We start from the raw sequence: 17,569 nt of genomic DNA, 5'->3' as shown, positions 1-17,569 counted from the left end.
TCCTTCCATGCATTTACGAACATCAAACCCATACAATTCACAGAAATGGCCTGTTTTCAGTTCAAAATCGGAAAATTTCGAGCAAAGGCGACGATTTGCATGCATGCTATATGCCTGATGATTCTTATATTACCTGTCTGAATGTGTTAGTTTGCAGTTTGTTCGTGAAGAGTGATTATCTACCCTCCTGATATCTAATGCTACTTTTAGCAAATCAGTCAATAGGATTTTTCATTGAGTGTGCTCGCAATATGATGGTACTTTCTAAAACAATGTGAATCTTGAATTTAAACGTACCTGTAATTCTTGTTTGTTCTGTTTTGATTTAGAGTAAACTACAACTGGTTCGGTAATTAAACCGTTTAAAGGATACTCAAGGAGGGCAGAATAAGGTCACAGGCTTGCTGCAAGCAACTTATGGTATATGGTTACAGTTGCAGCAAACCATCCATCCATCAGCTATGATTGCAATTGATTTAGCTTTTACCTTAGCCGTGTTTCTCTTATCGCGTCATTGCATACTTGAACTTGCAGCATTAGCTTAGTCAGTGCCTACACGTATGATCACTGCACACAAAGGAAAAGTAGTCCCATGACATGTGCTGGAGGGACCTTGATGATGAAATGATATCAAGGCTTTCATTTCCTTACATTCTTCTTCTTCTTTTCCTTTCGGCTTGTCCTGTTAGGGGTCGCCACAGCGTGTCATCTTTTGCCATCTTAGCCTATCTCCTGCATCTTCCTCTCTAACCCCAACTGCCCTCATGTCTTCCCTCACCACATCCATAAACCTTCTCTTTGGTCATCCTCTCGCCCTTTTGCCTGGCACCTCCATCCTCAGCACCATACCACCAATATACTCACTCTCTCGCGTCTGAACATGTCCAAACCATCGAAGTCTGCTCTCTCTATCTTGTCTCTGAAACATCCAACTTTGGCTGTATATATCTGTATATATGTATATATCATCTGCGAACATCATGGTCCAAGGGGATTCCAGTCTAACCTCATCTGTCAGCCTATCCATTACCACTGCAAACAGGAAGGGGCTCAGAGCTGATCCCTAATGCAGTCCCACCTCCACCTTAAATTCCTCTGTCACACCTAAGGCACACCTCACCATTGTTCTGCTGCCATCATACATGTCCTGTACTATTTTAACATACTTCTCTGCCACACCAGACTTACACATGCAGTAACACAGTTTCTCTCTTGGTACTCTGTCATAGGCTCTCTCTAGATCCACAAAGACACAATGTAGCTCCTTCTGACCTTCTCTGTATTTTTCCACTAGCATCCTCAAGGCAAATAATGCATCTGTGGTACTTTTTCTCGGCATGAAATCATTCTGTTGCTCACAGATACTTACTTCTGTCCTGAGTCTAGCCTCCACTACTCTTTCCCATAACTTCATTGTGTGGCTCATCAACTTTATTCCTCTATAGTTCCCACAGCTCTGAACATCCCCTTTGTTCTTAAAAATGGGAACTAGAACACTTTTCCTCCATTCTTCAGACATCTTTTCGCCCGCTAGTATTCTGTTGAATAAGTTGTCAAAAACTCCACAGCCATCTCTCCAAATTGGTTCTATACCTCTACCGGAATGTCACCAGGACCAACTGCCTTTCCATTTTTCATCCTTTGTAGTGCCTTTCTGACTTCGCCCTTACTTATCATTGTCACTTCCTGGTCCTACACACTTGCCTCTTCAAGTCTTTCTTCTTTCTCATTTTCTTCATTCATCAACTTCACAAAGTATTCTTTCCATCTATTTAGCACACTACTGGCACAGTCGACACATTTCCATCTCGATCCTTAATCACCCTGACCTGCTGCACATCCTTCCCATCTCTATACCTCTGTCTGGCCAACCTGTAGAGATCCTTTTCTCCTTCTTTCGTGTCCAACCTGGTGTACATGTCTTTATGCCTCTTGCTTAGCCTTTGCCACCTCTACCTTTGCCCTACGTCGCATCTCAATGTACTCCTTTCGCCTCTCTTCAGTCCTCTGTGTATTTTGGGGTTCCACCACCAAGTCTCCTTCTCCCCTTCCCTACCAGAAGACACACCAAGTACTCTCCTGCCTGTCTCTCTGATAACCTTGGCTGTCGTAGTCAAGTCTTCCGGGAGCTTCTGGTGTCCATCAAGAGTCCATCACTTCTTCATCGCCCCTGTTTCCTTTACCAATATGTCCATTACAATCTGCACCAATCACAACTCTCTCGCTGTCTGGGATGCTCAGAACTACTTCATCTAGTTCCTTCCAGAATTTCTCTTTCAACTCGAGGTCACATCCTACCTGTGGTGCATAGCCGCTAACCACATTATACATAACACCCTCAATTTCAAATTTTAGTCTCATCACTCGATCTGATACTCTTTTCACCTCCAAGACATTCTTAGCCAGCTCTTCCTTTAAAATAACCCCTACTCCATTTCTCTTACCATCTACTCCGTGGTAGAATAATTTAAACCCTGCACCTAAACTTCTAGCCTTACTACCTTTCCACCTGCTCTCTTGGATGCACAGAATATCAACCTTTCTCCTCATCATCATGTCAACCAACTCCTGAGCTTTTCCTGTCATAATCCCAACATTCAAAGTCCCTACACTCAGTTGTAGGCTCTGTGCATTCCTCTTTTTATTCTGACCATGGATCCGGTTTCCTCCTCTTCTTTGTCTTCGACCCACAGTCGCTGAATTTCCACCAACGCCCTGCAGGTTAGCAGTGCCGGGGGCGGGCGTTGTTAACCCAGGCCACGACCGATCCGGTATGGGATTCTTTAGATGAACGCTCACATTTGTTTGGCACAGTTTTTACGCCGGATGCCCTTCCTGACGCAACCCTCTGCATTTATCCGGGCTTGGGACCGGCCTACAGATTGCACTGGTTTGTGCCCCCTATAGGGCTGCATTTGCATTTCCTTACATTAATTTACATAATTATTACTGCATGTTCTCCCTGTGCCTGCGTTGGTTTTCTACAGGGACTCCAGTTTCCTCACACATCCTAAAAAGATGTATTGAATGGAGAAACTAAATTGCCCTTGGGTGTGATTGTGAGTGCAAATGGTTGTTTGTCTATAGGTGCCCTGCGATTGGCCGGAAACCAGTTCAGGGTGTACATCGCCTCTTGCCCAAAGATAGCTGGGATAGGCTCCAGCACTCCCATGATCCTTGTCAAAATAAGTGCTTCAGAAAATGGATGGATTAGTGTTATATAATTAAGTTTGATGGTACTGTGAGTGCATATGACTGTGTGCACAGCAGAGAACACAGATGAAACGGCCTGTCGAGGTTCTATAATCGCAAAGATGACAGGAATTCATGTGTTTGAAAAAAATCTCAATTTTCAGTTTCGATACAAATTGTTGCAGCCCTACGGATTGAGGAAGCTCCCACACACCAACCAGAGCTTTGCTGAGTGTAGAGCTGGTTAAACTGTTCCACGGCCAGGGCAAAAGTTATTTCTTTTCCTTTTGGCTTGTCTCTTAAGGGGTCGCCACAGCGTGTCATCTTTTTCCATCCAAGCCGATCTCGTGCATCTTCCTCTCTAACACCCACTGTCCTCATGTCCTCCCTCAAATCATCCATCAACCTTTTCTTTAGTCTTGCTCTCGCTCTTTTGCCTGGCACCTCCATCCTCAGCACACTTCTACCAATACACTTACTCGCTCGCCTCTGAACATCTCCAAACCATCCAACTCTGCTCTCTCTAAACTTGTTTCCAAAACATCCAACTTTGGCTGTCTCTCTAATGAGCTCATTTCTAATCCTATCCAACCTGTTGACCCCAATCGAGAACCTCAGCATTTTCATTCCTGGTACCTCCAGTTCTGCTTCCTGTTGTTTCTTCAGGGCCACCGTTTCCAATCCGTACGTCATGGCTGGCCTCACCACTGTTTTATAAACTTTGCCCTTCACCCTAGCGGAGACTCTTCTGTCACATTGTAGGATTAATTGTGATCATAATTGTCATACTTCTGCTTCCAATAAAGAAATGCTTTGCTCTGCTCTAGATAACGTGACAGCCTCAACGAAGGAGATAGCAAGAACAAAAACATCTAATCATCAGAACTGTTAGAACTGCTGCCTGTTAAAGAAATGATGACCACACATGTATTCAGCAATCTTCCACAAATGCACACGTTTCACGGAGCTCACATAGAGGATATAGTTCGCCCTTTTCTCAGTTTTATAGACGAATTAGTCTACTCGATAGGGACTAGTATTCTCGAGGTTTGGTTAGGCCGCAGTCACCCAGACGCGCATTCACTTATTCCTCATGAGTGTGGGAGTTTCCTACTCACCAGAGATGCCTTTACTTCATTCAGCTTCTCGTCAACCCTCAGCCTCCAGACGCAAAGTCGAGGCCCAGTCCCGGAAAGGGTCTCAAGTGCCGTGGCCACGGTCTTTGCCTGGACGTCGACTCAGAACACCAGACCCCTTCCGCCAACTGTTCCACCACGCAAGGACCCATTTCTTCACTTTCTTACCACACTCTCCATTATTCTGTATTGGTGACCCCAAGTAATTGAAGTCATCCACGCTCGCTATGTCTTCTCCCTGGAGCTTCACTCTTCCTCCTCCACCCATCACATTCATGCATATATATTCTGTTTTACTTCGGCTCATCTTCAATCCTTTCCTTTCCAGTGCGTGTCTCCATCTTTCTCATTCTTCCTCTGCCTGCTCCCTGCTTTCACTGCAAATCATAATATCATCTGCAAAAATCAGTCCACGGGGATTCTAGTCTAACCTCATTTCCATCGCAATCCTGAATCACCTTTACTTGTTGCACATCCTGCCCTTCTCTATTCCTCTGTCTAGCCAATCTATAGAGATCCTTTTCTCCCTCTTTCCTATCCAACCTAGTGTACATGTCGTCATATGCCTCTTGTTTAGCCTTCGCCACCTCTACTTTTACCCTACGTCGCATCTCAATGCATTCCTTCCGCCTCTCCTCAGTCCTCTCCATGTCCCACTTTTTCTTCGCTAATCTCTTTCCTTGGATGACTTCCTGTATTTTGGGGTTCTGCCACGAAGTCTCCTTCACACAGTGCAGGGACTGTGCTTGCCTCTTCTTCTTCTGGCGACTAAGTCGCTTTCCTCCTCATTTTTGTCTTTGACCTACATTACCTGAATTTCTACCTATGCCTTACAAATTAACAGTGCCGGGGGCAGGCATAGTTAGCCCGGGCCATGACCTATCAGTTATGGAAGTCATTTGATGAACGCTTATATTTATGTTTGACACAAATCACATACTAATGTGAAAATATGAAAGATATAGCGATTTAAAGAAAATGTGGATGGAAGGGATTCAAACCACAATGGCCCTAATTCTAGTACTTGAAGGTTGAGTCCACCTTTGATGTTTGGTCCTCATTGTATACTCTCCGTTGGTAATGTTAGCGCGCTTGTCTAACTTGGGTCGAGCAGCTTGAACGCGAACGATACAGCACCAATTTGGGCACTAAGATGTACTCACATAAGACTTGTTAAATTTCCTATAAGTCCTCATGACCCTTGTCGTACAAGTTATGTAGTTACTCACCTTCGATGTTTCTTCAACAGCATGGTTTGATCACAAAGGCGTCTCGTTGTTAGTGAGCTAAGATCAGGTGTGCTGGGCCTATGAGCACGTTTAAGTTTACGTTTCTACATCCCCAACTTCTTACTAAGTTCTCACGGTTCTCATCGTAAACGAAACGTAGGTTTTGCCGGTCGTGTAAGTACTAACGTTTGATGTTAAATGTTACTTCAGCTCAGTTTAATATTAGAATACAGATGCGTTTTGTTGTTAGCGATCTAGGCCAGGCTAACTTAGGCCGTGCAGCTTCAACGCGAACGATATGGCTGCAATTTGGGTACTAAGATTGCACGGATGATTTTAGTCTGCTGAAGTAGTCACCAGAAGTGTCCCACGTCGAATATTAACAACATGTGGTCCAAATTCAGCAGGATTCATTTAATTACGATCAGGGTGGCCAAAGCCTCCTGTTTAAGCTGTTACCAATTTAGGGACCGGAAGCAGAACCCCACCAGGGCAAAAGTTACACTTCTCTTGAATTTGAGGTTCACCTTCCAAATGGTCCTTCTGCTCCTGCAACCCTAAAAGACTTTGCAAGGAGGATATGAAGTGTGATCCTCCTGTAGATGGTACACACTCTACTACCCCTCTTCTTGAAAAGGGGAACCACCACCAAAGTCTGCTGACTCAGAGACACTGTTCCTGAAGTCAACATGATGTTGCAGAGGCGTGTCAAAGAGGACACACCCCAAGCATCAAAGCCTTTAGGAATTCCAGATGAATTTCATCCACCCCTGGGGCTGAGTCACCTACTAGCTTTTATTCACCTTGGTGACCTCAACCCCCAAGATAGGAGAACTCATATCGGACTGTGCTTCCTCACGGGAAAGCATGTCGGCAGAACTGTGGAGCTCTTCGAAGTACTCGAGCCACTAACTCAGAATATCCCGAGCTGAGGTTGGCAGCGCCCCATCTCCACCTTTCACTGTTGATGGTACACTTCATGCTCTATTGGGTTAAGATCCGGTGATTGGCTTGGTCAGTCAAAGACCTTCCACTTTTTCCCTGTGAAGGTTCTTTGCTTAGTTGGCAGTGTCTTGGGTCATTATCTTGTTGCATCATGACGCTTCTCCTGATTTGCATTTCTAGTTTGGATGCAATTGCCAGACAAAATGTTTCTGTAGACTTCAAAATTGATTCTGCTGCTCCAGTTATGATTTACATCATCAATATAGATGGGTGAGCCTATTCAAAAAGCAGCCACACTTGCCTAGGCCATGACATTCCTACCTCCATCATGCTTCACAGAGGAGGTTTGTGTATTTTGAATCATAAGCAGATAATTTATTTTCTCCAGACTTCAACCTTTACATCACTTTGACAGAGGCTAACCTTGGTCTCATCAGTCCATAAAACTGTGTTCCAAACCCTTTGCAGCTCATCTCTACTCGTATTTGTAAAATCCAATCTGGGCTTCTAACTGTTTTTGCTAATGTCTGGTTTGCATCCACTGGTACAGCTTGTAAACTTCTCTCAAAGTATTTTTTGAACAATGGCTTTTGATACCTCACCACTGCCCTGTGGAGGTTGGCAGTGATGTCACTGACTGATGTCTGTGAGGTGTTTCTTCAGAGCTCTCACAATGTTTCTGTTATCAGGTGCTGTTGATATCCTTGGGAGACTTGCTCAATGTCTTTTTCTTAGTCCACCGGTAGTTAATTTTAGTTACAAAACAAAGGAATTAAACCTGCAATTCCAATACTTTTGGAGGGAACTGTATGTCTGGTTAGACTCTCAACCTCGCACACCAGCAGGTGCTCCTTCCCTGCTCGAGAGGTGACATTCCATGTCCCTAGATGTAGCGTCTGTAGCCTAGGACTGGTCTGCCAAGGTCCCCCTTGGGCTACTACACATCTTTTTTTCCACCCAACCTCTTTGGCTACTGCTCCAGGTGGTGGTCTCAGAGGAAGGCCCAGTGATCTGCTTTCAAGTGTAAACTTGACGTCGTCAGTGGTATGGGCAAGTCTTTGAGCTGTACTTATCTGGTCCTTCACCTTGGACCGGTTTGCAATGTGTGATCCCAACAAAGGTACAAAGACCCAGACAACTTAGCGACAGAGGTAATTGGGACAGGGAAGGGTGAGGTGTATCATTCGAATTAAAATAGTAAAATAGTAACCCTGTAACAACTACAGCTCATGCTGAAATGAAGCATTGTAACATCTTTGCAGCATATATGGTGATCGGCCATTTAAAAAAAAAAAAAAAAAAAAGCTTGTTGTTCCGATTCCCCGATTGACCCTAAAAATTTCTGCAGACCCTAACATTTTTAAGCCACGTAATAAATATGTAAGGGGCGTGGTTCTCCATGGCCAGGTGTCTGACAGTAGAAATGGCGGGCAGCGTGACTGTTTGTCACTTCCTCATGCGTGCAGCTGCACGTTGTTGTGCCCTGATTACGTTGTGTATTTCAAGTGCATGGAAGGTGTTCAATGCACCTTTTGCTAATATTTTACAATTGTTTATACTGAATTCGAATCTGAAATCAGTTATGAAGGAAACATTTTTATTTTTCGATTATCGGCAAAAAATGATCATACATTGCTGCATCCGCCGGACAAAGACTGAAACGGGATAGAGAGCGCCGAGTAAGGGCACGGCATCACACGTAGCGCTGCACTTAATGGCGCCCGTCAACAACAATGCGAGAACAACAATGGAGTCCCCAGTAATTGGAGCAATGGACATGATTCTTAATGGTCCCACGAAGACGGGGAAGAATACAACCTTTATAAAGGCGTTAAAGGTCATCAATTTGAGCCAGTTAGACAGCACACACGTTCGAAATAGCTGGCGATGAATTTGCCGACCGAGCAGTGGGAACCAGCTAGGAGGACATGCTTGTTTTGGAAACACGGGACTGGTAAGCATTTGTGAAGTAGTTGTTTTGTTTATTTAGCCATAAACTGATATATAGTAATGGCTTCAATATCCTGAATGTAGATACAAAGTTTTTGGTCTTGTTTTAAAATTATGCAAATGGAATGTAATAGGTATGTGACAACCAGACAACTGTGACAACTATTTTGTGTGTAGAAGGCTTGTATATTCTTGCATCAAACTCACAGAAGCTGATAACATGGTCCCCAGTCTAAGTTGGTATATTTTCACAAATAGGGATTTTAATGAACGAAATCCTTTTAAAATATTGGCATGTTAATTTGAGAGCAATAGCTGGTGATATCTTGCTTCACCATAAATATAATTTCAGATGGTAAACCGATGCCATAAACAGACAGTATCCAGACCCGTCCAAACCCCATTTTCGTCACAATTTTACCAAAATGTCATGAGAGGAAAAGATAAATAATAAAATAAAATTTAAAGAAAAAAAATTGCAAAACTTTATACTAAAAGCTGTAAACCAGTATCTTGTGGTTTTCTTTGGGCACTAAATACTTACAATGGAAATCTATACGGGGTGGATGGTTCTGTTTACTGGACTAATATAGGTCTTTGAGCTTTTGAACTTTGTGAATGTGAACAGATTTATTTTTTTTAATGATATCCACATGTGTGCATGTAAATGCTGCATTCCCATGCAAACAACAGAAGAGAAAGTTTTGTTGCCATTAGAGTCAACATATTCACCAGAAAATGGCAGATTTTCCAGACCATCTTCTGCAGTGCATGATGGAGCACCCACAATTTATTGTCAGCTGTCTGAACCCATGGGTACTAGAGGTTGCGCATGTACAATTCATGCAACAGTATCAGCAGTGACTGGATTTTCCACAACATGAGCAAGAGCTATTTTAAAAATTATTAATATTAGTATTTCTCCTCATGGCAGCACTGTGAAGCAGCTGGAGAGTGTTGGCCTCACAGTTCTGAGGTCCTGGGTTCAATTCCGGACCTGCCTGTGTGGAGTTAGCATGTTCTCCCTGTGCGTCCGTGGGTTTCCCAAGGACTCTGTTTTCCTCCCACATCCCAAAAACATGCAACACTAATTGGACACTCTAAATTGCCCCTAAGTGTGATTGTGAGTGCGGCTGTTTGTCTCGATGTGCCCTGCGATTGGCTGAGAAGCCGTTCAGGGTTTACCCTGCCTCCTGCCCGTTGACAACTGGGAAAGGATCCAGAACTCCTACAACCCTCATCAGGATAAGCGGCTAAGAAAATGGATGTCTGAATGGATTTCTCCTAATCAGCCCAGCTTTTTGCCATTTACATTCATCCATCCATGCATTTTCAATTAGGGTTACAGTTTAGAGTGTCCAATTAACGTTGCATGTTTTTGGAACGTGGGAGGAAACTGGAGTGCCCGGAGAAAACCCACACAGGCACGTGGAGATCTTGCAAACGCCACATAGGGAGGGCTGGGATTGAACACGGGTCCTCAACACTGTGAGGCCAACGCTTTCCAGCTGAGTCAACGTGTCGCCCTATTAACATTATTATTATTATAGTTCCTACTAAAAGCAGCATTTATTCAAAGTCCATTCTGGGAAATTGTCATATTTTCTTGTTATTATTATAGGTTAATGCGACATACAGCTTATAGACAGCTTGTGAGATGGTGTTGGGGAATTGTTGGGAGAAATAACCACGTGCCACTTCCATCCTGCTGCGTATCAAAGATTCGTGGCACCTTTCCTAATCCAGAGGGCCAGGAGTACACACAGGGTTCATACTCAGTCGGACCCAAAAAATTTAAGGGCTTTTTAGGGCTATTCTTAGGCGCTGACACGAAAAATTTAGGGCTGACACAAAAAATTTCGGGCCATCGTGGGAAATCAAGAGTAAGGAAAAAAGACTCACCCAATGGTGCCATTGGCTGTTCTTGGTTCATCAAACGTTCCAGTACCTCAGTACCTGTGACAGTGATCACCTGTCCCCCCTTGTGGTAGTTCTCATTGATATGACCATTGTCAACGTCTTCACATAACAGTATACAGAAAAACTGATTCCAACTACAGTTGCAACTATATACACAAATGTCTTTGACTGATGTCTGTCTCAGCACCCCTACTCTAGCTCATTGAGCCTACCCAGTGCCTCCTCTATTTGCTGCTGCAGAGGTGCCAAAGAGGCTGTCTTGTCCTTTGCTCTGCCTCTGAGTGCATTGGGCTCGGTGATAAACCTCAGCTTCCTCTTTTCTTCTGCCTGCTCACACAGCCTGTCAGCCTTCTCAATAAGCGTAGATATGTCAGTCTCTATTCTGGCTTTTTTGGCTTTGAGGCAGTAGAGATGAAAAGTGGGCAGCGATGCCAAATGTAGCCAGGTATGAAGTCTTCCTTTCCCCACAGTGGTAGTTTTTAGCAATGTCACTGTCTGGGAACATGACTGCAAACACTTTCGAATTATTTTCACAAAATTTGTAACTGTAATGGCTGCAGATAACTTTTAAAGTCCACACGATCTCTGCCTTTAACGAGTCCGCCTTCGTGTATTGAACTACGTTCATAGAGCCTGACTTCTGACTGGTTGAAGTCGATGGCTGGACAACTGTAGGTGCGCATGCACTGCTAGTACTACTGCCTGAAGTTGATGCTTCACTATCTTTATATTTTAGAAACAGATTCATACCAACGGAAGATGAGAGAGTCTTCGCCAAATCAGCGTGTCTCCTTTTTTTCCCGGTGCGACTCCAGCGCTTTGACGCCCATCTTTCCTAGCTGGTACCTCTGCTTGCACAGATGGCAGTAAAACATGTGCCGATCTTTTGCATCTCGACGAACCCAGCTTCCAAACTCCTTACTTTCAACTCAAGCATCTTGAAAAATGCACTTCCCCATGATACAAGTTGGATCAATGAAAGACGTAACGAAGACGAAGTGAAATGCCGACTCACGGAAACGAACAATGGAATTTCAACGACAAGATGGCGACTCGTCAACACGGTGACTTCCGTTGACAAATTCCGGCTGTTTTAGACGCCAGACGGATCGCTATTTTTTTTTTTTAAATAAAAGATAATTTTTTTTCGGGAGAATTTCGGCGGTAGAGGTCCTCCCTTTGATTTTTTTATAATTTAAGGCCTTTTTAGGCGCTTGACCGGTTTTCGCGGATTTTAAGGACTTTTAGGAGCCCCTAAATGCACCTTCGAAAATGTAGGGGTTTTTAGGGACTTTTAGGGACGCGTGCGAACCCTGTACACAGGATTTTAACGGTCTACATCCTGATTTTTTTTTTCTTTGTGTAAATGTTTATGTATATGAAGTAAACATACACCACAGAACTAGATTCATAGCATATTTATTGAACTTTATGCTTATATTTTGTATAAATATATGTTACATAACATTTGTACAGAATTATTACTAGGTCTTTCAATAAGAGTACTTATAGAACACCTGAGGTTGAAATTCATGTTGCAGTATTCTCAGTACTGTCGGAAATATTTGTGTTCCATTTTCATGAATAGGCACGTTATCAGTCTGGCAACTTTTGGAATGGACCAAAGATGGAAATTCAGCATGTGGTGGTTCGCTGTCATCCTCCTGTGCAGAAGATGCTTCCTGGAACATCTGTAATTGATCTAGAAAAATAAGTTTCAAAGTTTATAAAACTAGGGGAAAAAAATGTGTTGATAAAGCCCAGGTTCATTTCAATCTATTTCATGGTGCACAAATCATTTTTGATAAATTGCAAACAGGTCTCCTATTCTGTGAGTGACTAGAATGTAGTAATGCTTGTTTTCATACTACGTAGTATTTTATTAAAATCATCCATCCATCCATTTTCTTTGCCACTTACCCTCAACAAGGGTCATGGGAGTGTTGGAGCCTATCCCAGGTGTAAACAGGCAAGAGGCAAGCTACACCCTGAACTGGTTGCCAGCAAAAAGCAGGGCACATTGAGACAAACAGCAGCACTCACAATCACACCTCAGGGCAATTTAGAGACTCCAATTAATGTTGCATGTTTTCGGGATGTAGGAGGAAAACAGAGTAACGGGAAAACTCACGCAGGCATGGGGAGAACATGCAAAATCCACACAGGGAGGGCTGGGATTGAACCCTGGTCCTCAGCACCGTGAGCCCAACGCTTTCACCGTGCCGCCATTCGTAAACATTATCATCCTGTTTTTCTAGTTGAGAATGGTCAAATGATTTGTAGTAATGAAATACATGTTACTAAGAACGACATGCTTCTATCATTCAACCATGTAAACAGTGTTAAAAATTTTCAGGAAAAAAAATACATACCTCCGCAACCTGTTTTCTAACAAACGCTCTTCGCAGTTTTGGTACTTTCTTGGGGGGGGCTGAGGTTGCCGAAGCGTGTCCAGGTTCAGTGGCTGATCTAAGTTCGTGTTTGGTCCCTTTAGCAACACCGAGTTGTTCAGGTGTCGGAACAGGCTGGATGGTTGGCACTAGTCAAGGTTCTAACATTCGGCCCCCTTGAACTTTTCAACCTTGCGCTTTCAGGCTTCAAAGATAAAGATTAAAAAAAAAAAAAATTGTCAAGAATCAACAAGCGGGACACAATTGTGAAGTGGAATGAAATTTATTGGACATTTTAAACTTTAACAAATAAAAACCTGAAAAGTGGGGCGTGCATTATTATTCAGACCCTTTGCATTAATACTTTGTTCAGCCACCTCTTGCTGCAATTACAACTGCAAGTCAATTGGGGTATGTCGCTATCAGTTTTGCATATCAAGAGACTCAAATTCTTGTCCATTCTTCCTTGCAAAACAGCTCGAGCTCAGTGAGGTTGGATGGAGAGTGTTTGTGAACAGCAGTCTTCAGCTCTGCCCACAGATTCTCAATTGGATTCAGGTCTGGATTTTGACTTGGTCATTCTAACACCTGGATACTTTTATTTGTGAACCATTCCATTGTAGTGTATTTGGCTTTATGTTTTGGATCATTGTTCTTTTGGAAGACAAATCCCTGTCCCAGTGTCAGGTCTTTTGCAGACTTCAACAGGTTTTCTTTCAGAATGGTCCTGTATTTGGCTCCATTTATCTTCCCATCATTTTTAACCATCTTCCCTGTCCCTGCTGAAGAGAAGCATGCCCAAACCAAGAGGGTGCCACCACCATGTTTGACAATGGGGATGGTGTGTTCAGGGTGATGTGCTGTGTTGCTTTTACGGCAAACATATCGTTTTGCATTGTGGCCAAAAAGGTCGATTTTGGTTTCATCTGACTAGAGCACCTTCTTCCATATGTTTGCTGTGTCTCCCAGGTGGCTTGTAGCTTTAAACAAGACTGTTTATGGATATCTTTGAGAAATCGCTTTTTTCTAAGCCATTCTTCCATAAAGGCCAGATTTGTGTATGACTGATTGTTGTCCTATGGACAGACTCTCCCACCTCAGCTATAGAGCTCTGCAGTTCATCCAGAGTGATCATGTACCTCTTGGCTGGATCTCTGATCAGTCTTCTCCTTGTTTGAGGTGAAAGTTTAGAGGGACGGCCGGGTCTTGGTAGATTTAGATTTGCTTGCACAGTGCTCCTTCAGATGGTTAAAGCTTGGGAAATCTTTTTGTATCCAAATCCGGCTTTAAACTTCTCCACAACAGTATCTCGGACCTGCCTGGTGTGTTCCTTGGTCTTCATGACGCTCTCTGCAATTTTAACAGAACCCAGAGTCTAATCACAGAGCAGGTACATTTATACAGAGACTTGATGACACAGGTGGATTCTATTTATCATCACCAGTCAACATTGGATCATTCAGAGATCCTCACTGAACATCTGAAGTGAGTTTACTGCAATGAAAGCAAATATAATTGCATGCCCCACTTTTCAGTTTTTTTATTTTTTTAAAAAGTATAAAATATCCAATAAATTTCGTTCCACTTCACGATCATGTTCCACTTGTTTTTGATTCTTGAAGAAAAAAACGAACATTTTATATCTTTATATTTGAAGCCTGAAATTTGGCAAAAGGTTGAAAAGTTCAAGGGGGCTGAATACTTTCAGAAGGCACTGTAAAACCCATCTCAGAAATGAGTCCACCAGTAAGAATCCAGGGTGAAATCTTCACTGCATATGACAGAGTGCTGACCAGGTTTGGAAAATTTAGCCCTCTTTGTTTAGACAAACCTTACCCACTTTCTTCTGAGGCTTGGGTCTTTTGGAAAACAATGGAAACTGTGATCAGAAAAACTCAAATTGCTGCAAAACTGAACCATACACCTCTTCACCATTTTTACGGATTGCTTTTATCTTACAATCACTGAGGAATTCTCCACCATATGCTGAAGACAAAGTGGAAACATTTTGTCCAAAAAAAGAAAAAATACCAACCCTTGTTCTGAAATGTAGGTTGTAAATGTCATGTTTTTTTTTTTTTTTACCTAGGCAACTTTGATTTGGCAAATCTCAACTACACAAAGGAATATCATGTGTACACGAATCCGGACAGGTCTGAACTATTTTTCTAGCATCATCATGAAGTGGTCTTGCTGGAATAAAACAATTGACTTTTTCTAAATACAAACTTCGTGACATTTTTGTTGTTGTTGTTCACTTTTCATCAGTTTGGTTCTATACAAAATTGTACCTTGACTGGGGTCAGTTACCTTCCTTGTCCAGCCAATGTTTACGCTGGCGGTAGAGTAACAGCTTGTTGTGCACATATGGTAGCAGAAACTTGACACACCAGCTTTCAACACCCAACTTGTTCTCCACCACAACAATGGGACTGCGGTTGTAACGTCCCTCTGGACATGGAATTACACCAATCTCGTCACTGGGGAAGGAGACAATGGATTTAGGGCTTAACTATCATATTTTTTTATTTGTGTGGGTAAGAATTGTATTGCTACAAAAATAATCGGATCAGAACATTTCTATACCCAAATATATGAAAATATCTAATTCTGCCTTGAAATAATTGCATCTGATGTACTGACTAATATCTGCACACACAGTTCCAATGTGTTGTTAGTTTCCAAAACTTTGACCAAAGGCATACTGTAACCTTTACAATAGAAAATAAATTAATTAAATCACACTCCAACTAACAAAAGTACAAGTCACTTTCATATAATGTGATCAATCTGTGAAAACGTGGCACCCAATTTGCTTTTGAAAATCAAATTTTACTGACGCTAGTATTTGAATTAATGGTAGTTAAAACGGTCATAATAATGAAGAAATAAAGTGTCAGGTATCTGAAATCGTCTTTCATGATTTGCAACATGTTTTCTGAAGATCCTAATTACCTACATTTTTTGATCTATAGGATTTCTCTCCTATTGCTTCATATGCTACGAAAACTAACACGAATGCCTCCGGGTGTCTTCAGAGTTCATTATTTTTGGCTGTTACAAATGTTCATTTTTGTCAATCAAGCTGTCTTTACCTTTGATGCCAATGGAGAGAACCCCTCTTTATATTGTTGCAATAAACCAGAGGGATTTCTTCCAGATGTGAGAATGATGCAGCAATTTTGCATTGACACAACAGCAGACAGCAAAATAAATTACTTCTAAGACATGGAAATGTTTGAATTTATGAACTATCACATCTTAACATTACTTTGATTTCTTTCCAAACAATTGGACAATGGGATTATCGGAAAATTGATGCACGTGTATCCAGAGGAAAAAAAAAAAAAAAAAGTTAACTGCAACCCCCCCCCCATCGATACTGAAAGATTATTTTATTAATGGTTAATATCAAGGGCTTTCAACAAACTCCTAGGCCGAAGACCCCCAAACTGATAGGAAGCTGGAGTTGAGACTCATTACTTATGTTTTGTGTATACATACCAAAGCACACAAGTGTTACCAGAAAATAATCACGCCTATATATATATATATTATATATATATATATATATATACATACATACATAATACATATATACATAATACATACATACATATATATATATATACATACATACATATACATACATACATACATACATATATAATACATATACATACATATATATATATACATACATACATATATATACATACATACATATACATACATATATATATATATATATACACACATATAATATTACACACACATATACACATATATATTATACATACCATATATATATACACACATTATATCATCCATATACATATACATACATATTATATACACACCTATAACATATACATATATATACACATACATACAATATATACACATACATATATATACACATACATATATATACACATACATACATATATACACATACATACATATATAACGCATACATACATATATACAACATACATACATATATACACATACATACATACATATATACAGATACATACATATACAGATACATACATATATACAGATACATATATATACAGATACATACATATATATATACACATATATATACATATATAATATACACATATTATACATATATATATACACATATATTTACATATACATTATCATACATATATATACATACATATACATACATAATACAATATATACTACATATACATACATATATATATACATATAATACATCCATATATACATATACATACTATATATACATACAATATATATATATACATATATATATACATTACATATATATATATACATACATATATGTACATATACATATATATATACATATATATATACATATACATATAATATAATATATACATATACACATATTATATATACATATACATATATACACATATATATATATACATATATACACATATACTATATCACATATATAAAGATACATAATATATACACATATTATTACACATATATATATATTATATTACATATATATAACTATATATATAAATACCATATATATATATATATTAATATATATACATACTATATATACATATACCTACATCCATATACATACTACAAATACAACATATCATATACATATATATACATACATACCTATATATATAATACATATACATACATAACATATATATATATACCATATATTACATACATATATTCATACATACATATATACATACATATATATACATACATACATATTACATATACATATACATATACATATACATAT

At 40.5% G+C, this 17,569-nt stretch overlaps 1 protein-coding gene across 6 annotated transcripts in view; it reads right to left on the bottom strand.

Annotated features, from left to right (window-relative positions):
- Positions 1-17,569, bottom strand: part of ptar1 (protein prenyltransferase alpha subunit repeat containing 1) — a 125,044-nt gene that overhangs the window by 85,784 nt on the left and 21,691 nt on the right. The window contains exon 2 of one of the 6 annotated variants that reach the window (XM_061816916.1): positions 15,054-15,242. In XM_061816916.1, coding sequence (XP_061672900.1) covers positions 15,054-15,129 — 76 coding nt within the window. In that variant the 5' untranslated portion in view covers positions 15,130-15,242. Of the gene's footprint in view, positions 1-15,053; positions 15,243-17,569 lie in introns of those variants that run through there. The other 5 variants (XM_061816915.1, XM_061816921.1, XM_061816918.1 and 2 more) reach the window with 5 other exon arrangements.

The sequence above is a fragment of the Syngnathoides biaculeatus genome, chromosome 4 (assembly GCF_019802595.1).
Source record: "Syngnathoides biaculeatus isolate LvHL_M chromosome 4, ASM1980259v1, whole genome shotgun sequence".
NCBI classification, from domain to species: Eukaryota; Metazoa; Chordata; class Actinopteri; order Syngnathiformes; family Syngnathidae; genus Syngnathoides; species Syngnathoides biaculeatus.
The sequence above is the reverse complement of the archived record's forward strand: the minus strand, read 5'-3'. Positions and strand labels throughout refer to the sequence as shown.